This window comes from Bidens hawaiensis, unplaced genomic scaffold, assembly GCF_021521415.1.
Source record: "Bidens hawaiensis isolate Kalapana, Puna unplaced genomic scaffold, B.hawaiensis_p1.1 tig00031508_1, whole genome shotgun sequence".
In the NCBI taxonomy this organism is placed as follows: Eukaryota; Viridiplantae; Streptophyta; class Magnoliopsida; order Asterales; family Asteraceae; genus Bidens; species Bidens hawaiensis.
The window spans coordinates 40,924-60,366 of record NW_027495324.1 but is presented as its reverse complement, the minus strand read 5'-3'; the positions used below and the strand labels follow the sequence as shown (position 1 = coordinate 60,366).

The 19,443-nt window shown below is 37.5% G+C and overlaps 2 protein-coding genes and 2 non-coding genes across 4 annotated transcripts; 1 reads left to right on the top strand and 3 right to left on the bottom strand.

The window, feature by feature from the left end:
* The first annotated feature begins 4,632 nt into the window (after nt 1-4,632).
* LOC143582240 (CBS domain-containing protein CBSCBSPB5-like) lies at nt 4,633-7,700 on the top strand. The gene is made up of 13 exons (XM_077064852.1): nt 4,633-4,806; nt 5,400-5,532; nt 5,619-5,789; nt 5,869-5,947; nt 6,047-6,160; nt 6,264-6,330; nt 6,395-6,500; nt 6,587-6,645; nt 6,733-6,842; nt 6,907-7,040; nt 7,131-7,216; nt 7,294-7,383; nt 7,494-7,700. The coding sequence occupies exons 1-13, from the start codon at nt 4,732-4,734 to the stop codon at nt 7,677-7,679; spliced, it is 1,410 nt and encodes a 469-aa protein (XP_076920967.1). The 5' UTR covers nt 4,633-4,731; the 3' UTR covers nt 7,680-7,700.
* Nucleotides 7,701-8,817: 1,117 nt separating this feature from the next.
* LOC143582241 (mediator of RNA polymerase II transcription subunit 30-like) lies at nt 8,818-10,277 on the bottom strand. The gene is made up of 3 exons (XM_077064853.1): nt 9,931-10,277; nt 9,182-9,265; nt 8,818-9,081 (listed from the first exon to the last, which is right to left on the bottom strand). Exons 1-3 carry the CDS (start codon nt 10,255-10,257, stop codon nt 8,983-8,985), a joined length of 510 nt encoding a protein of 169 aa, XP_076920968.1. The 5' UTR covers nt 10,258-10,277; the 3' UTR covers nt 8,818-8,982.
* Nucleotides 10,278-13,990: 3,713 nt separating this feature from the next.
* On the bottom strand, nt 13,991-14,072 carry TRNAS-CGA (transfer RNA serine (anticodon CGA)). Its single transcript has one exon. It is a non-coding gene; the product is annotated as a tRNA-Ser (tRNA).
* A 670-nt stretch (nt 14,073-14,742) lies between these two features.
* On the bottom strand, nt 14,743-14,824 carry TRNAS-UGA (transfer RNA serine (anticodon UGA)). Its single transcript has one exon. It is a non-coding gene; the product is annotated as a tRNA-Ser (tRNA).
* Nucleotides 14,825-19,443: the final 4,619 nt, after the last annotated feature.

Sequence of the window (19,443 nt, the reverse complement as noted above, 5' to 3'; positions counted from 1 at the left end):
GGAAACCACAACAAGTAAAAAAGACTATAATAAGGGACTCACCCTCTTAATCATCCTACAAGTGTCTGATAGTCCCGTTTATTGAAAACAAAAGACCATTAGTCACTACTAGCCCCCGTTTAGTAAAATGGAGATGATATTTTTCAAACGAACAAATGAAACCCAAACGAACAAATGAAAACCAAAATGAGTTAAAGAAGAGTAGAATAAGAAACTCAGTTCTTTAATCAAACTACGAGACCTTGATAGCCTCGTTCAGTGTCAACCAAAGCCCACAAGTCGTTGATAGCCTCGTCAAGTGAAAATATAAGGGACAATTTTCAAACAAACAAACAAATGGAACCTAAACGAACAAATATAAACCACAAAAAGTAAAATAAGACTAGAATGAGAGACTCACCTCCTTAATCATCCCACAAGTGTCTAATATAATTTCGTTTAGTGAAAACAAAAGACCCCGTTCACTACTAGCCTTGTTGAATAAAATCAGAGGTCCAATTTTCTAGTGAACAAATGTAAGCCTGGACGAACACATGAAAATGATAATGTGCATAAAAGCATAGTAGAATAAGAAACTCACCCCAATCTACAAGTGATGTAACACAAAGTGTACACCTTTTAGTATCAAATTATCCTCTTATTTTGGTAAAACTCCATGCAAATTCGTTGTATTCGGTACTTCTTTGATTTATTTATGAATTTGCAGGCCCGGGCGCCCGCCCGACGAATAAACAATGAAAAGATGGCGTTTTTCGGACCAAAATCAAGAATCTGCCAAAAGTGCATGATCATGCTAAGAAAGTGCATAACCATGCAGAGAGCAGGTGCATGACCATGCTAAGGAAATGTATGGCCATGCTGAGCAACTGCACCATCATGCACTTTATGGGTATGATGGTGTACCTTTATCGGAACCCGTGCACATCTGATAACGTGCCAAAGTGCATGACCATGCTAGGAAAGTGCATGACCATGCTCTGAAATGACACCATCATGCGCCTTATGTGCATGACGGTGCCACTTTATTGGAACCCGTGCACATCTACTATCGTGCCAAAAGTGAAACTGCACCATCATGCACTTTCAAGGGCACGAGCCCGTGCACTATCCGATGCCGAGGACAAGACACATTAATTTTGAAAGTGCGCTAGCTAGTGCCGGAAATGCACGACCATGGACTTTTTGTGCATGACCGTGCACTTTTTTGGAACCTGCAACTCTGAGCCGCCGATTTGACTTACCCAAAATAGTGCACGACCATGCACTTTTTGTGCATGACCGTGCACTTTGTCCAGAAGCTTATAAACACTTAATTTCACTTCATTTTGGTGTGTGGAGTCTTTGGGATTCTCTCTCAACCAAGTGCAACAATTTTAGGGGATTCTTGGAGGCTTCCACCAAACAAGATTCATCATTCCATCCTTCAATCCTTGTTTGATCTTAGTTTGCATTCCTTTGTTCCTGAACATGTTTTGTAAGCTTATTTCTAGTTTGATTATAGTTGTATTAAGCCTTATGGGCTAATTACTTTTGCTATCTAGACAATGTTGAAGCTCTTGCTAATGTGATATATTATCTATGCATGATTTTGGTAAAGTGGTTTTCTTTCAAGAATATGGTTGAGTTTATAAGTTGATATTGATGATGTTCATGCTTGTTATAGTTACTTAACCTTGTTAGTTTTGCAAATGTTTAGGCATTCATGTTGGAAAACTATGTTCTAGATGTTTGTTTGTAAACTTTGAATGTTCATGAAATCTTTGTTTACATTACTAAGTTAGGAATGACTAGTAAAAATTAATTTGGTTATATAATTATTGATGAGTATCAAACCGTACACTTAATATTGGAAAATTGATGAGTGTTGTTATGATTCTTGACTTGGTGATGACTTGCTAGTTAAAGTTTCATAAGTTTATATTAATTTCATGAATTTGGCTTCTTTAGTGTAATCTTAGGTGGTTAGAATGTTGTTCATACTAGCTTTCCTTTGATTATGAGACTTTGTTGTTTTGACAAACAAGTTAGTCTATATTTATCTCTTGATTGAAAACTCATCATGATGATTATTTGTTAGTATTAGGTTGCTTTATTGAAATCTAGTATTTGTATTTAGATTCATGATGTTTTGCCATATCATTGTTATTTTGTCATGTTAGTAGAGTGGAATCTTGTCTAGGTAGTTTGTTGGATTAATTGTTTTTCTTGTATTTTTACTTGCTTTGTTTTCATTGTTTGCTAGTTTAATTACTAAAATATTCAAATCAAGATTTATTTGTTCGGTTGGTCATTTACAAAGATTTAGTACTAGAAAGTTGCCGTGTCCATGGATTGATACTCGGTTCTTACCGACACTTTATTACAAACGATAAGTACACTTGCCTTTCGTGTGTGGTTTAGTTGTAGGTGAAAACCTATTTTAAAACCCGATTTGTGTGGAACTTTTATTTAAATTTTTATATATATATTCACACACATCAACAAGTCTCTGCTAGCCTCGTCCAGTTAAAACAAAAACGACATTTTTCAAACGAACAAACTGAAGCCAAACAAACAAATGGAAACCACACAAAGTAAAAGAACGCCAAAATTAGGGATTGACCTTCTTAATCATCAAACTAGTGTCTGATAGTCACGTTTAGTGAAAACAAAATACCACCAGTCACTGCTAACCTCGTTCAGTAAAATTAGAGGTGACACTTTTTAAATGAACAAATGGAAGTCCAAACCAACAAATAAAAACAACAATATGTATAGGAGAGTAGAGTGAGAAAGTGAAAATCATCCTCTTAATCGAACTACGAGCCTTTGATAGCCTCGTTCAGTGGAAACCAAAGCCCACAAGTCAACGCTAGGCTCGTTCAGTTAAAGTAAAATCGACATTTTTTAAACGAACAAACGGAAGCCAAACGAACAAATGGAAACCACAAGAAGTAAAAGAATACTTGAATGAGGGGCTGACCTCCTTAATCATCCTACGAGTGTTTGATAGTCCAGATAAGTGAAAACAAGATCACTAGTCACTGCTTGCCCCATTTAGTAAAATTGGAGGAGACACTTTTTCAACGAAATAATGGAAGTCCAAACGAACAAATGAAAACCATGAATAAAAGCATAGTATAATGGAAAACTCACCTCATTAATATAACTACGAGTCCTTGATGGCTTCTTTAGTGAAAACAAATGCCACAAGTCGATGCTAGGCTTGTCAAGTGAAAATAGAAACGAGACTTTTTAAACGAACAAACGAAAGCCAAATGAACATATGGCAATCCCATCAAGTAAAAGAAGACTACAATGAATGACTTACCTCCTTAATCATCCTATTAGTGTCTGATAGTCCCATTATGTGAAAACCAAAGACCACCAGCCACTACTAGCCCCGTTTAATAAAATTAGAGGTAACACTTTTCAAACGAACAAAAAGAAGAGTATAATGGGATACTCACCTTCTTAATCAGACCATGAGTTATTGATAGCCTTGTTCAGTAAAAAACAAATACCGTAAGTAGCTACTAACATCTTCCAGTGAAAACAGAAGTGGCGTTTTTTAAACAAACAAACAAAACCAAACGAACAAATAAAAACCACAAGTAAAAGAAAACTAGAATGAATGAGTTCAGTTATTTCGGTTTTTTGGATTGTTTGTTTTTTTTCTCACTCCACTTTCTATAAGGGGGTGTTTGGGATTGCTTATTTTCACCAACTTATAACTTATAAACTTTTGGAAAAGTAATAAGGTGTTTGGGATTGCTTATATTGTGAGAGGAAAAGTTCCATAAGTTACATTTTTGTAACTTATTAACTTAATGGAAAATTATAAGGACCCAAAGGCTTTTTTAGTAAAGCTTATAGTTTTTTTTAGCTTTTTTTATAAAATAAGCTTAATTTGGTGTTTGGTTTAGCTTTTTTAGCTTAGGCTTATAAGTTTATATAAGCTAATTTGAAGAAGCTAATTTGAAGATGGGTTTTTAGCTTATTTGTTTAAGGGTGTAAATTACTCATTTGCCTTCAAATGGTGATGGATTGATAATATTGAAGTAACTTATTACTATAACAAATAAAAAATGATGGATTTAACAACTTATTAAGATGTATAATCAACTTGTAGAATATAAGCTAATCCAAACATTTAAAAAAAGCTTATCAAATGATATAAAATAAGCTATAAGCTTAAAACAGATATAAGCATAAGCACAAAAATATAAGCCATGCCAAGCTCACTTTGCCTGACTAATTTTGTTTTAAATTTTAGAAGGCAGTCATTTCCCCAATTCGAATAATAAGAATCTTCCCGCGGTAAAGAATTCGCCAAATCAAATTCCCACCGAAATCAATCAAACTCGTTCATTCATCTTTTACAATCACAACTAGGGTTCCTCGCGCTAAATCACTGCTTCCATTAATCATTGGCTTTAAATATTGGAATTGATTCATACACTCCACTCCAAATACTTGATCAACTGGTTCTTCTCCAAGAAGCACTACTTCTTCATCTAGAAAAAAACCTTCTGAAAATGGCCCCACTGATTCTACTCGAAGATCTCTTCCCGCTAATCGTCCAATGTAAGTTTGTTCGATTAATGTGTACTTCACAATTTCATCAACGAATTGATTATTATAGAACAAAACTTCATTAGGTTGACAGGAGAACGCACTGTGAACCGATTGCGTCTCTCCAAAGCTTTAACTGCGCCGGAATCGACCACGGTTGTTGAAGCGTGTAGGCGAATGACTGCTACGAAAGCTGATGCTCTGTTGCTTACGGACTCGAATGCGTTACTGTCTGGCATATTAACAGATAAGGTTTTATGTTACTTTTCACAGTGCTAACGTTTTAGGAGGGGTTAGCCTCAATCGAATTAACCAATCGGTTTTCAGTTAATTGGTTCGGTTAGTTTTTCAGTTTTCGGTTTGGTTTGGATTGGTTCATTTCGATTAATAATCAAAATTGAACTTGTGCTTAAATTTTTATTTAGAATTAATTACATGAAATAGATACATAAATACATGAAATGGAATGGAGGCATAACTGCATGAAATGGTGGTAAAAACATGAAACGGAGGCATAAAAGCTATACATATATGAAAATATGAATGGTTCGGTTCAGTTAATTTCGGTTAACCGAGGGTGCAAATTATAATCGGTAATCGTTTTTGGATTAAATTGTTTTTTAGTTTGGTTAACAATTGGTTATTGCTCTCCTAATTTTCAAATTCTTCAAATATTTTGACCGAAATTTGACTGGTACCGCTTTTAGGGCAATTAGGTGAAATGGAGTCGGTAGCCCTCCGATTTCTGATTAATCGGCACCTAATCGCGGTTTTCACAACACTGACTTTTTAAAATAATTTGTTTTATCGTAACTTTTATTAACTAGATTTCTACATAATTGTAGGATATTGCAACAAGAGTTGTGGCTCGTGAGCTTGATCTTGAAACCACTCCCGTCTCAGCTGTGATGACAAGGAATCCAGTTTTTGTAGTTTCAGATACGCTTGCAGTAGAAGCCTTACAGAAAATGGTGCAAGGTAGGAACATCCAATGACAACTTTTGACGTGCCACAATTCACAAAGAAATGTACTTGATATAATTATCAAAATGTTTCTCTTGCAGGAAAATTTAGACACTTGCCTGTTGTAGAAAATGGAGGGGTTGTTTCTATTCTTGATATTTCAAAATGCTTGAATGATGCGATCGCGCGTATGGAGAAGGCTGCTGAAAAGGGGAAAGCTATTGCAGCTGCGGTTGAAGGTGTTGAGAAGCATTGGGGAACCTCGGTTTCTGGTTGGTTAATAATATCTATTATAAGTTATTTGTTAATAGATTCCAGGTCTTGATTATATGTTATTTACTTGTTTAACAGGTTCCACCACATTCATTGAAACACTTCGAGAGCGACTGTTCAAGCCTTCTCTATCAACCATAATATCAGGAAATCCAAAGTAGGTAATATGTTTTACTTTAATAAATAAAAAAAAACATTTCTTGACGAATTGCACATGATAACGAATTACTTAGACCTCAAATTGTTATTTTCATAGGCTTGTAACTGTTTCACCATCAGACACGGTGCTAATGGCAACAAAAACCATGCTCGAATGTCACACAAGCTCCGCCATTATAACAGTCGATAGCAAACCGCGTGGAATTTTGACGTTAGTATTTTCAAATTTGTATTTTATATATGTATATATATCGAACAAGTCATGTGGTTTTCAGCTAATGGTATCATAAAAATGTGATTTTAATGTATAATAGGTCAAAGGATATCTTGAATAGAGTTATAGCACTGGGTCTTCGTCCTGAATTAACCTTAGTGGAAAAGGTTTGTGTATTTTAATTATATGTTTATTAGTGAAATAATTTTTAATTAGTTACGTATTATTTAGGTGATGACCCCAAATCCTGAATGTGCTAGCATTGATACACCAATCGTTGAGGCTCTGCAAACTATGAATAAAGGAAAGTTTTTACATCTTCCTGTTGTTGATAAAGGTAAATATTACATCATATTAATCTTTTGAATAATTTATATTTATGTGCCTGATTTAATTCAGTTCATTTGGTGTCTTCTTATGCAGATGGAATTATTCTTGCAGTTACTGATGTACTTCAGATCATTCATGCAGCTGTAGCCTCAGTACTGCACTTCTTAAACTGGCCAGGTTTGGATTGAAACGGATCAGGTTAAAATCTGATTATTGTTCATTATTTATGCATGAATTAGGTTGGAAGTACTACAATGATTGATAATGATGCTGCAAATTCAATGATGCAAAACTTTTGGGATTCTGCCATGTCAGCACCACCTGCGGACGATGATAGTGAAACCAAAAGGTATGATCACTGTGATTTTGACATTTTTGTTGGTTAAACCTAAATAGAAATGATGATTTTGCAGTGAGGGTTCTTTCAAGATTGCTTCTGAAAATGGGACAGATATTGGAAAAGCTGTTTATCCCTCACCTTCGTTACCTAATACGTTTAATTTCAAGATTCAAGATAGAAAGGGCCGGATGCATAGATTTATGTGTGGTATGTTTTTTTCTTTCATTACTTTAAATATTATTATGATAAAATTTGATATTACAGATGTTAATTTACTTGATTTTGTCATTGTGTTAGAAACTCATAGCTTGGCGGATCTAATAACCGCCATACTTCAAAGAGTAGGTGGTGAGATTGACCGCAACAACCTCCCGCAGATTCTGGTATCTCTCGTCATCTAAGTAGTGAAAAAGTTTACTGAATGTTGACTGACTTTTGACTTTTGGTGTTAACATTGTAGTATGAAGATGAAGATAAGGATATGGTGATGCTTGCAACAGATAGTGATCTTATTGCAGCTGTGGAACATGCTAGATCAGCTGGTTGGAAGGTATGAACATACACTTTTGAGTAAAATTAGTTTTTTGCCCATGATTATTGGTTTTGTTTCATGGTATCTGTATGTATTAGTTGATACAAATTTTTTCATAATATAAACAGGGATTAAAGTTGCAGCTGGATTACTCTGGGATGCCTAAAATCCGAAAGGGTTCATCAGGTGGTGGTGGTGGTTTGGAGCATGCTTATGCAGATGCATGGGCTTCGGCTTACAGTTCGGTTGCAGCCGGGGCTGCATTGGTGGCTGGTTTAGGTGTATTAGCATTCTTGAGAAGAGCTGGCAATTGATACTTGTTTGTTATTTTCCATTGTTTTCTTCTGAAAAACATTACAAGGGTGACTCCAGGTTTTGATGTCGTAAAATACGCTTATTTTGGTGGCGACACGTGTAAAAACGAGACTCGGGTGCTCTCTATTTGAGAGTTTGATATTCAAGTCAATCATATATAGGATGAAATTTTATAACTGGGAGAATACTCTTTGTGAAAGCAACATTTTTGTTTTTATAGGCATTGAATCCTTCACAAGAGAAGAATAGCGTTTCTATAGTTAGGTTTTTTTCCAAAATTTTCTCTTTTTGTGTTTCTAACCCGACCCTTTAGAAGAATCGGGTCATGATAAGTAACAACCCATTTTGAGAGAATTGTGATGTTGGTAGGTTGAAAGTACAGTTCTTTCATAACTAGTTTAGGAATCGGAATAGGTTTGTAACTAGCGATTGGAACCGATTTGCCAAAAACCGGTTAAAAACAAACCTAACCTGCCAAAATTCGGAACTGCTTTCAAAATAAGCAGGTCTTTTTCTACTTGGATACAGGTTTGGAATTGGAACTGGTTTTGAAAAAAACAGTGTTTGACTTTTCTTGACCTTAACTTGTTTAGAAAAAATACCTGGTTTGTAGATCTCTATCATGTGTGGCTTTTGTTTAGAGTTTTAGGCCCTAATTTGAAAAGAACTCAAATCTTGAAAGGGCTATTTTAAAAAAAAATAAAATTATAACAATTTCATGAAAATGTTGTAAAAGAAACATCCAACAAAAGACCCTTAAAAAGTAAATAGCCTTTTAAAATAATGTGTGATGCTGTGATTAGTAGCGGAAAAGGATCAACACCCAGTTCAGAATTCAATCTCCGCAAAAAAAACTAATGAACTTATGGTTGGTTGCAGAGCTTTGCCTGAAGCTGCAGCATTAAGAAAAGAACTGAGCCAGACTAAACAAGAAGGCCGTCTTATTACAAAATGACTTGGCTCGGTTAGCCTCATCGTGAAAGAAGCTCACACATATGTGAAAGGTGCAGTTTCATGGTTAATGACAGCTTGCAGAATTGTGCGCAAATGAATCTGCCATTGTTGACAAGATCCATAATTAACAATTACTAATTTACCAATCGTTTCTCCTGGTTGTAAACTAAATAATTGGAACCAGATCAATCAAGTAACAGTAAAACTGTCTATAGATATCCGATCTAAACTTTCGCACCAATTTACACATAAAATTTGTCAACAAATTCAACTACAAACATCATTTAAAGTTCATACACTGTTACAAAAAAAAAACCTATATCATCTTCATCAAACTTACAGTTACCTTCATCCAGAAACCGGACTTTGCCAACTTGCAATGTCAGTAATGAGCTCTCGGAACTGATCAATGAGATTCTTCAAATGCTTGTTTTTATTTTCAAGCTCCTACAAAGCAGATAACAGATAACACACATATTAACATTAACCTGCAACATAATATACAAAATTACTAATTAAAAACAGAGACAATAAGAATAAAATATACCTTTCTTAAAGCAGAAGCCTGATCTTCCAGCTTCTCAACATCCAATTCATCAGTTGACATTGGATCAACATCATAAGCCTTAGCCTTCACAAGTGAAAATTAGGTTTAACAAAGCTTGTAAAGAATCACATCAATAGTTAAGGGCGTGCATGAAACCAAATAAAACCGAACCGAAACAAAAACCGACTGTTTGGTTTTATGTTTTTGTAAAACCGAACTTTACTATTTGATATTGGTTTTGCATGTAATAAAAACCAAAAAAAAAAAAAACGAATCAAATTCTTAGACTTTCATTTTTTATTACAATTAATTTATATGAATTTAAATGCAGGGGTGTATCGTTTTGATTTACAAGAGCTCGAGCTAGGCTAGTTTTGAGCTCTTATTCTAAAGCTTGAGCTCGGGTCGTGAGTTCATTTTGCAAGCTCAAGCTTAGCTCGTTTATTAGTTATAAACTAATACATATATGTTTTTAAATATTTTTGTATATTTTATGAAAAACCTTAAACAAGCCTAAGCTCAGCTCGAGCTCATGTAGCACCACCTTAAAAAAGCCAAAGCTCGACTGTGAAGTGTGAACTTTAATACATTCAAAACAGGTAAAACTTAAAAATACATAAAGTACGTTAAGGCTCCTCGAGCCTAAACAAGCTTTCCTCACAAGGCGATAACAAAACAGCTTTATTTGAGGTTTGAAGTTGAAAAAACTCGGCTGGTTTATTATTTATTAATAATAATAATCAAAGTACCTTTCTAGAATTGGGAATAGCGGCTAGAACGGTACGGAGAGCTGCGACGGATGACTTGTATCGGAGACGAGCTTCATCTAGGGCGCCTCCGCCCATCTCGAAGTGATGTGTGGTGTCGGATGAGGTGGCGTCGTGAGCATTATTGGGATGTGGAGAAGAAGAAGAAGAAGATGAGGACCATAGGTTAGGGTTAGAGAGTTCGTCGTTTAAAGAAGATAAGATCTGAAATGCAGATTCTATTGTGTCTTCCAGGTACTTCTGCCCTTCCATTGCTAACTCTTGTGTTGATTTCTGACTGCTCATCGATGTGCTGCTGCTTTCTTCCATATGTTGATGATGATGATTTGAATGAGAGTGAGTGATGGGAATTGGGAACCCTAATAAATATATAAAAATAAATAAATAAAGAGGAATTTATTATAAATTAATACAAAAATATATAAATAATTTCGTTGACAGCAGGGTTCGAACCTGCGCGGCCGAAGCCCAACAGATTTCAACTCTGACTACTTAACCACTAGGACATATCGACTTCTGTTTTCTAACACTAGATTTTGTTTTAGTATAGGTAATGAATTTAAAAATTTAGAAACAACGTAAATGAGTAAAGGGTTATAGTAATATAGTGTTGATTGACAAGATTTCTTTGTAATGTTATACTCGTTTTTAATAGTAACAGTTCCTGCTAAAATTAGTGTTTTTTATGAACTTATAAGACATGTTTCATGCTCAACAACATTACAATAATAATAATAATGATAATGGTGTATGTGTGTCCTAACATCGAACCGTACTCGATCTAACTAAGGCATATGAAAGGTCGTGGTCGTTGCGTGCTATATATCTAGCATATTTGGTCTGAACCTTCATGTATCGGACCACTTCGGTTTTGGCCTACGTATGCATGTCCTCGTTGTGGCTTCTTAGCTAAAGGGACGGACATATGCTTTGATCTCAAAAGGCTCAGATCGACCGATCCAAAAAGATCGTGTGCAGTGCCCTCGATTGTTCGGGGGCTGAAGAGATATGGTCCTGGATTCAATTCGGATTCGGGTCCAAACCTAAAAACAGCGAAGGCGACGTAAAGGGAAAAACACCAAAGAAGGAATACACCCAGCGTACACTTATACGAATACCTCCAAGAAGCCACACGGAGGGAGGTACAATTGAGACCACCGCTGGTACCAAAGTTGGTGCAAGAAAAAACACCAACAGGGTAGCATCACTTATACAACATGAACATGCAAAACCGTTGTTAGGAGGATGATAGTATTGAGTAGTAGGCCTTACGCAAAACGATAGCCATGATCTCCACTATGACAGTTGTAGAGGAGACGTCATATATCCCCTTGATAAGTGGTCCAATTAGTGGCGGACCTAGAAATATTTGTCATGGAGGCGGAAATTTTTAGCGGTTATTTCGTTATCATTATGTTAATAACTTTTTACGGTCTAGTTCAGTTTTGTTCAAGTCTAGTGACTCTAGTCATATTAAAAAAATAGATAACTAAACTAAATTCCATATAATGAACAAAAATACGTAAAAAATTATTACAAATATATAACCAATAGTGGAATAAAAAATTTTCAACGTACAGACCGGTCATAGTATAATAATATGTATTTAGCGATATAAAATAGATAAAAACTAAACTTTTAACATTAAATTAAATAGCTAGATAAGTACAAATAAATAAAGGAAAGATGAAACCAAATCAAAATATAAGATTATCATAAGTTTTTGTTATTATGATTAAAATAATAATGGAAATAGTATATTCTCAAATCAAATAATATGAAAAAAAGTAAGATAATATCCGGTAATAAACCTCAATAAAAAAACTAGATATAAACAAAAGAGTAAAGTGAAAAGCAAAAAACTTAAATTCACTATGCAATATATAAATATATGTTTAATGATATTTTATTTTAATAATTAAAACGGTAGATGAAGTAAATACTCGTAGTAACTAGAGTAAAAAATAAATAAATTATATAGTAGTACTTTTCAATAGACTAGCCCTATGTGTGAAAAAAACAACCACCTATTATTTCTCATCTCCTATACGCTATGCTCCTATTCTACTATTCTAGAGTTGCAGCGCCATAAGACACCACTATTTTACCGAAATCTTTTTTTTCTGATCAGGTAGCAATTGTTTTCTTTCTTCTCAACGATTCTAAAATTTTAAAGGGGGCGATTGCAAATTTTAACCCGGGGGGGGGGGGGAGGGGGGGCTCGAGATTTTCACAAATATGTAACGCTAGAAGTAGAAAAATTAAGGTGGACGGCTGCCCCTTCCTTTGGTACTAGGTCCACCTCTGGGCCCCTCTACCTTTGGGTCCAACAATAATCTTTCTACCGTATCTTTGTGATTTACACACTTGTATGTACAAAGAGACCATCATGAATGGAATGATGACACTTTTCAGAGCTGGAATCGTCTCTCATTTCCAACCAGCACCACATGATATTTTTCTCTACATCTTTGTGTTTACAAATTTTAGCATATGGGTCACTGTATTACCTAGCCATGAATTCATCAGGTGAGTGGCCCCAATTCCCAAGTGGTATACGGAAGCATAATAACTTCTTTGGTACAAATTTCCTTAAACGTTGGTGTTCTTCTTGATGAGATATATAGTATCTTGTAAACTCAGGTGGTTGCTCAAGGGTCGGCCGTTACGTCTCCCTTATTAAGTGGCACTGGTTTCGTCCTATGATGGATTCATCAAGGGAGTGGCTCCAATTCTTGAGTAGTACGGGAAAATGCAAGAGCTTCTATTGTACAAAATTTCTTAATCATTAAAGCTCTTAGGGATGAGATGTCAGCACAATTTGTGTAAATGCGAGCTTGAAATTTTTGTCATGTCAGAATAACTCATAAACATCATATAAAATGTGTATAACTTGTTGGTTAAGCTCCTTTGCAAGTATGCAAGTAAATCAAGAATCTAATTGCATGTGCCCTGTCCTTTAAGGATTTTTGACAAAATTTGATCGGCCTATATTGGGATTATGTACAAAATTATGGTATGACCAACACAATTCGATGATAACCAGTTTAAACACCATTCAAACTTAAAGAGTTCAGATCAAAAGATAAATTGCAAAAATGTTTTTTTAGTGGTGTATTTGTGTTAAAAATAACTAAAAATGCCAAATCTCATGAATTGGTTAATCTAATTGGCTAAACATCAATTTTCAAATCACCAATTGTACTTCGACAAAGACGAACGTTAGTTTTCAAGGCTCACATCCACTGTTGCATGATTAAACATGGCCAAAAGAATGAAACACACACACACACACACACACACGTGCGCGCTAACTGAGTTAGGCTCGGTTTGTTAGGTATTCAACTAAATTGAAAAGGAATCCCATGTTATAAAGACTTTAAGCTAAAGTCATTAAATAGTCCAAAGGCTAAGCATATTTACAATTTACCATGTTTCTAGATTTATTCATAACTTAAAATCTTGGTAACTTGATTTGTGGGCTGAATCTTTTGACTTCACATTGAGGTCTATGAACCTCACATACTTGATTGATGGCTTTGACCTTCACAGTTGATATCAATAAACCTCACACATCCAACTAAAGCATAGTGAGTAGTGTATTGTTTCAAAGTCAAGAATTAATGCAATTCTCACACTCTAACCAGATTGTTTGATGTAGTTCATCAGTTACATGCACTTTGGTGTTTGGTTAAGAATAAAGCTGGTTAGATGAAGAGCGCGCAACTAATGTGACCAAATTTACATTACCATGTCTCCAAGGGTAGCATCATATGGCTAGGCATAAAAAAAGGTGCGTAGTAGTGTTAGTCGGTGTGCTGAAATTTTGGATTCTTTATTATCTATATATGGGATTTGGCTATGATATTTTTAAGTGTCGCATTATGTGCTCATCTAACAATGCTAGTTTGTATCGCATTATGTGCTCATTTAACAATGCTAGTAACCTTACTTTGTAGATGTAACTTATTGGGACATCTAAATCATGTAAAGTTGTAAACATGTAATTCTCTACAATCAAAAAACAAAAAGGGGGAAAGTACGTCGACAGCAGGATTCGAACCTGCGCAGGCAAAGCCCAACAGATTTCGAGTCTGTCTCCTTAACCACTCGGACATATCGACTTTTGTTTGTCATAGCCAACTGTTTACTTATGGGTCAACTAATCAGTTTGTTGCAAACACTGAATCTCTTGAATTGAAATGTTTTAAACAGATTTACTAATAAAAACTGGTAAATTAACTATTGACTGGAAAACTATTTCATATACTCAGATGCTCAGTCCTGGGTCATTTGGTTGGTGCTACAAATCGTTTATAGATCTGTTCACCATTAACAAGCTTGAATCGTTTTCGACGAATTATAGTTCTCTAATCAACAAAAGATTCACATTTTAGTTGGAGTTTATTCTTTTCTAGTTAATTCACGTAATCATATGATATGAGTCAGTTCTAGACGATTTAGAATACTTGATCGATCAATTAGTAGTCTATGTAGTTTATCAAAAACTGATCGTTGATATTCTAATAAAAAAATCTTTTAACAAAAATTAAGAAAACAGTAAAGTATGTTAAAACTCAAATTAGAACATGGTTCTTCTCATTTTCTAAATCTTGACAAGGAAGGATTTACTTAAAAGATATAAAAGACGCAATCTAGTTGCCTCACACGCCTATCAAGTATTTATTCGCCAAGCCATTAAAATGAACCTATCAGTACTTCTGGTTTAAACATGTTAATTAATAAGCAAAACAAAGAAAAATAAAGAAAAATAAAAAAAAATAAAAAAAAGAACGTCGACAGCAGGGTTCGAACCTGCGCGGGCGAAGCCCAACAGATTTCAAGTCTGTCTCCTTAACCACTCGGACATATCGACCTATATGACTTTAATGACATAGCATTCTAATTTCTGAATCATTGAAACATAAATTCAACCTCTAAGGAAGTTTATGAATATATTCTCTGTGTATTAAACGTGTATGTTCGGTAATTTATTTGTGGGTTACATTCACATTTATCTATATCTGTCTTTTTAATAAGTTAATTAACTAACTGTAATAACAATGATTGTGGGTGGGGGTTAACGACGAATGTTGGTAATCTAACAAACCAAGGGGTAAATTGACAATTTAATAGACTGAGGGATGCAACGTGTAGAGGAAAATTTTAAAATATTTGATTGCTAAATTGAGTTCGCTCTTCCACCTAATGAGCACAACTTGTACTTAACTCTTTCATATATAATGCAAGCACAAAACATAAAGATAGCTTCTACAAACACATAAAATAATTCAAGGCTTCATTAGTGAAATGGAAAGAATCAAAATGGAGAAGTTGTTGAGCCTTGGTTTTTCAACTTAGCCACACGGTTGAAAATAACAAACTATTAATTGTAAGTTTTGTGTTTTAACCGCGTTATTGATATAACCATGAATCGTGTTGTCTCGCTTTTATATTAAAGTGTTTTGAGTGTGTGAAATCAATGATTGAATAGGATAAAAAGTTCAGCAACAATGGGCATGAATCTTCTATGAAAAAAGTTGTAAGTTCATGTGTTAAATAGACCAAACAACCTAGCTCATCTGGAAATCTATGTTGAGGCTATTTGCTATTGGATAGAAGATAAATGACTATCCTTAACAATTATATAATATGAAAAGCTCACATACACAAAGATTTTTTGTTGCAATCGGGAATAGAATTCCTTTATATAAGACAATAACCATGATTTGATTGAAACGTTGTACCTTTTCATGAAAGATAACACCATGTTGCATTTATAACTCAGTTGTATCTGTAAAAAACCTCAATATAAGTTTATACTACTCCGTAATAACCAAATGCTACCACTTCAAATATGTACCACTATACTAGGTTGCTACTATCTGTAGTTAATGCTGCTAAATAGCTATTTGCCACCGAAGACGAATATGTCTCTACCTAGTTGCAACTTATCTTAATTCACTAATGATTAGTAACGTGTGTGAAGAAACACTAAGTGAACCCTGGACAGATTATAGATAATCTGGACAGATTATAGATAATCTGGGGGTTAAGTAATGTTTCCCACGGATAAGATCTAACTGAGAAGGCTGTTCTTCAGGAGACCTGCAAAACAAACACCGTAAGCTCGTCACTGAGAAGGGGGGGGGGGGGTTCCTCCTTGTGACCACCCTCCGGCGTGAGAATCAGACTAGATTGCTCTCGATATAAGTGTATATTAAGAGATTGCTAGATAACTGGGTAGCAGATGATCTTACCATTCCAAGATGTTGGAGTATTTATAGCCGAAGGTAGGTTAGAAGGTATAGCCGGCTGAATAGTATTCCTGTTCTACCAACAGTGGACTATGCACAGGCCATACTGGTTGGTGGATAGGTTACGGCCAACAGTAACTATGTCGGCTGCACTATTCCTCCAACTGTAGATTATGCACGTCCTACCTACTGTTGATTATACGCAGGCCATGCTGGTTGGTGAATAGGTTACGGCCCACAGTAACACTATTTCACCAACTGTAGGCTGCGCATGCCCTGCAGTAAGGGTTGGTGAGTAGGCAGCGGCTAATAGTGACAAACAGTACTAGAGGGTGCTCCTCCTCGTACTGTTGTCGGTGAGCTGTCACCCTGTGATTGGCTCATGGGCTGTTCTGGTCAGATTGTCTGTCCTATCCATACCTTGGTAGGTATAGTACAGAAGATCTTTCAGAATCATACGGACTGGCTCATTTTGGCGGGATTGTTCCCGTCTTGCTCATTCCTTCATGTGACTACTGAAGTATCTATTGTCTTGTGCGTGTAGCCCTGCTGTCTGCGGGTAGCCTTCCCTGATGGCTTGTATCCGCAACTGCGGGAACAGGCGGGGTACTTCACCATTGGGAGGCTTTCCCTGCGTGTACAGCTTGCGTACTGCGCGTAAGGTTCTCTGAGCATGGTGGGTCATGCGGAAGCAGATGGCCTTTGCGCAGACGTCCCTGTTCAAGGTGAGTCTTGCGGGACCAACTGGGCTCTGCTGGGACCTACCTCTTCAAGTCCCCCTAGTCCAATGTTCTTCTCATGAATGTTTAATAAAGTGAGGTGAACTTTTGGACTTTGAGCAAGAGGTTTTGAAAAGGCTTTTTAGTTTTAAGGTTCTCCGTGGGGATTCTTCCCGCGGGTTTCCTAGTGTCACTTGCAAAAATTCCCGATTTTTTTGCTTGATCTTTGGGTATGATGCGGGTAGGTATGTAACCTTCTCGCAAGGCAGGAGCGTTGAGTCTCACTTGTATATAGTCTCCATGAGGTTCTGGTGGTTTTCAACATAGTGATCAATTATGCTAAGACCACCAATTCCATTACGGAGTTTCAAACAATATAATTCTCGACGTTCCCGTTATGCGGGGATGTTATTCCTCTATCCGCAAGCATTGCCTAGAAGATCCTTCTTGGTTTCAATTCTCTGCGGGTGCTAGGTATGTGAAGGGTTTTGCCTTAACACTGTACCCGCACCTGTCTTATAGTTACTTGGTTGCCAAGGTATTCTTGGCTTCAATTCCCTGCGGGTGCTAGGTATGTGAAGGGTTTTGCCTTAACACTGTACCCGCACCTGTCTTATAGTTACTTGGTTGCCAAGGTATTCTTGGCTTCAATTCCCTGCGGGTGCTAGGTATGTGAAGGGTTTTGCCTTAACACTGTACCCGCACCCGGCTTATGGTTACTTGTTTGCCAAGGTAAGGGGTGTTTTCCCGCTTACTTTTGAATCTTTTTTGAATTTTGAATTTCAAAATTCGAAGAGTTGGTAGAAAGATAGGAACAGTCCAAACGTCTGAAACGTCGTGCGACGGTTTCTTCTGACTGTGTCAGGACGTGCAGGAAGTTATGGTGACGTGACATTATATGGTCATTCCAGTCTCTTTTTCAGGCGCGTGGGCGCGATTTTTCGGGCGCGTGGCCGCGAAATTGCTGGCACACGTCCTGTCAACAGCTGTTGCCAGCCTGCTTTATGCCACGTGTCATAGTTTCATTGCACCTTCGATTTCTCTCTCCTCCGCATTAAATTCATCGCATTAATTGCGATTAGTATATAAAGGGGGAGAGGGCTGTTTGCAATCCACACTTTCACCATTCTCTTCTTCTTCTTTAGCGATTTCCGGCAAATACTCCCCTTTTCAGGCTAGCATTTTCCCGAAATCGCTTTCTTTTTTCTGCACAATGTCTTCTCGTGATCTTGAGTCTTCGGCCGATGACAAGAGTACTGCTGGTGAGTGCCAGTGTGCTCTGCCCGGCGATCAGTACCGGTATGTTGTTAGGAAGTTCATGCTCGATCCTCTCGAGCCTGAGTTTCCTGAACCCCATCAGACCGTGTACGATGCCCCCAGTGGCAAGATCGGGGTATATGCTGCATTCTTTGTTTATGGGAACCTTAGGTTCCCATTGACAAAGTTTGTTTACCGTGTCCTCGAAAGGCATGGTGTTCATCTGACCGAGCTGCACCCAATGGCGATCGCGAAGATTCGCCACTTCGAGTGGGTGTGCCGGATATTGGGTGTTGAGCCCTACGTGGACCGCCTGATGACCTTCTATACTTGGAGGTGCATCCAGGGGTGGTACACCCTGACAACCCGAATCAAGGGTTTGAAGATTTGCGCGACAGAGCGCAGTCTCCGATCGTGGAAGCGGGAGTTCTTCTACATTTCTGCTCGCGCCGTCCCCATTGCCATGAAGTTTAAAAATGGCCAAGCCATTCCGAGCCACCACGCCACAAACTACCAGGAGGCGGAATGGTTTGCAAAGATATCCCTGGTCCAATCTCCGGTTTTCCGGTTTCCGGAGTCCGGGATGGTGATGCTGGGGATGAGCCGAGTGTGGAAAGAGGCTGACGCGCAAAAGGTTCCAATCGTCCTCGAATACGGTTCGAACTCTATCCCTTACGGTATGCTCCGTTTCTCTTTGCTTATACGAGTTTATCTTCTAACTGTTTATTTTCTTTCAGAGGGGAACAACTTGGAGTCGCTCCTGTACCCGCGAGAAGCTGACGGTCCCGCGCGGATGGGTACTCGTGCTCTAGACGAGAACGAGTTGCCCATCCTGGAACAAATGGCGGACCGGTTTGTGGAGGTCTATCCGCCGGGCCAAGAGATCCTGAGCCACCGGCGGCCAGGTAAGGCGATATTCTATCCTCAACCCCTCAATGCTGTACCCGCTGCTGGAATTCCTTACATCCTATCTTCTTCTGAGGAATCCGCAGATGGTCCTCCGCTAGTGCGGAAGAGGAAGGCTGCCGGCGGGAAAGGGAAGGAGAAGGTGGCCTCCACAGCCGATCCGGTGCTTCTATCTGACACCGAGTCAGATAATGAAGAGGTGGCGGGGAACCCCGGTGGTGAGAAGACCACTGCTCCGGAGGCTACGACTGTTACCTCCGGAGAACCGACGACGACGGTGACCGGCATCAAGAGACCGGCTCCATCGGGTTCATCCCCGCCCGTCCGTACGTTCAGGCTCAAGAAAACCCGTAAGT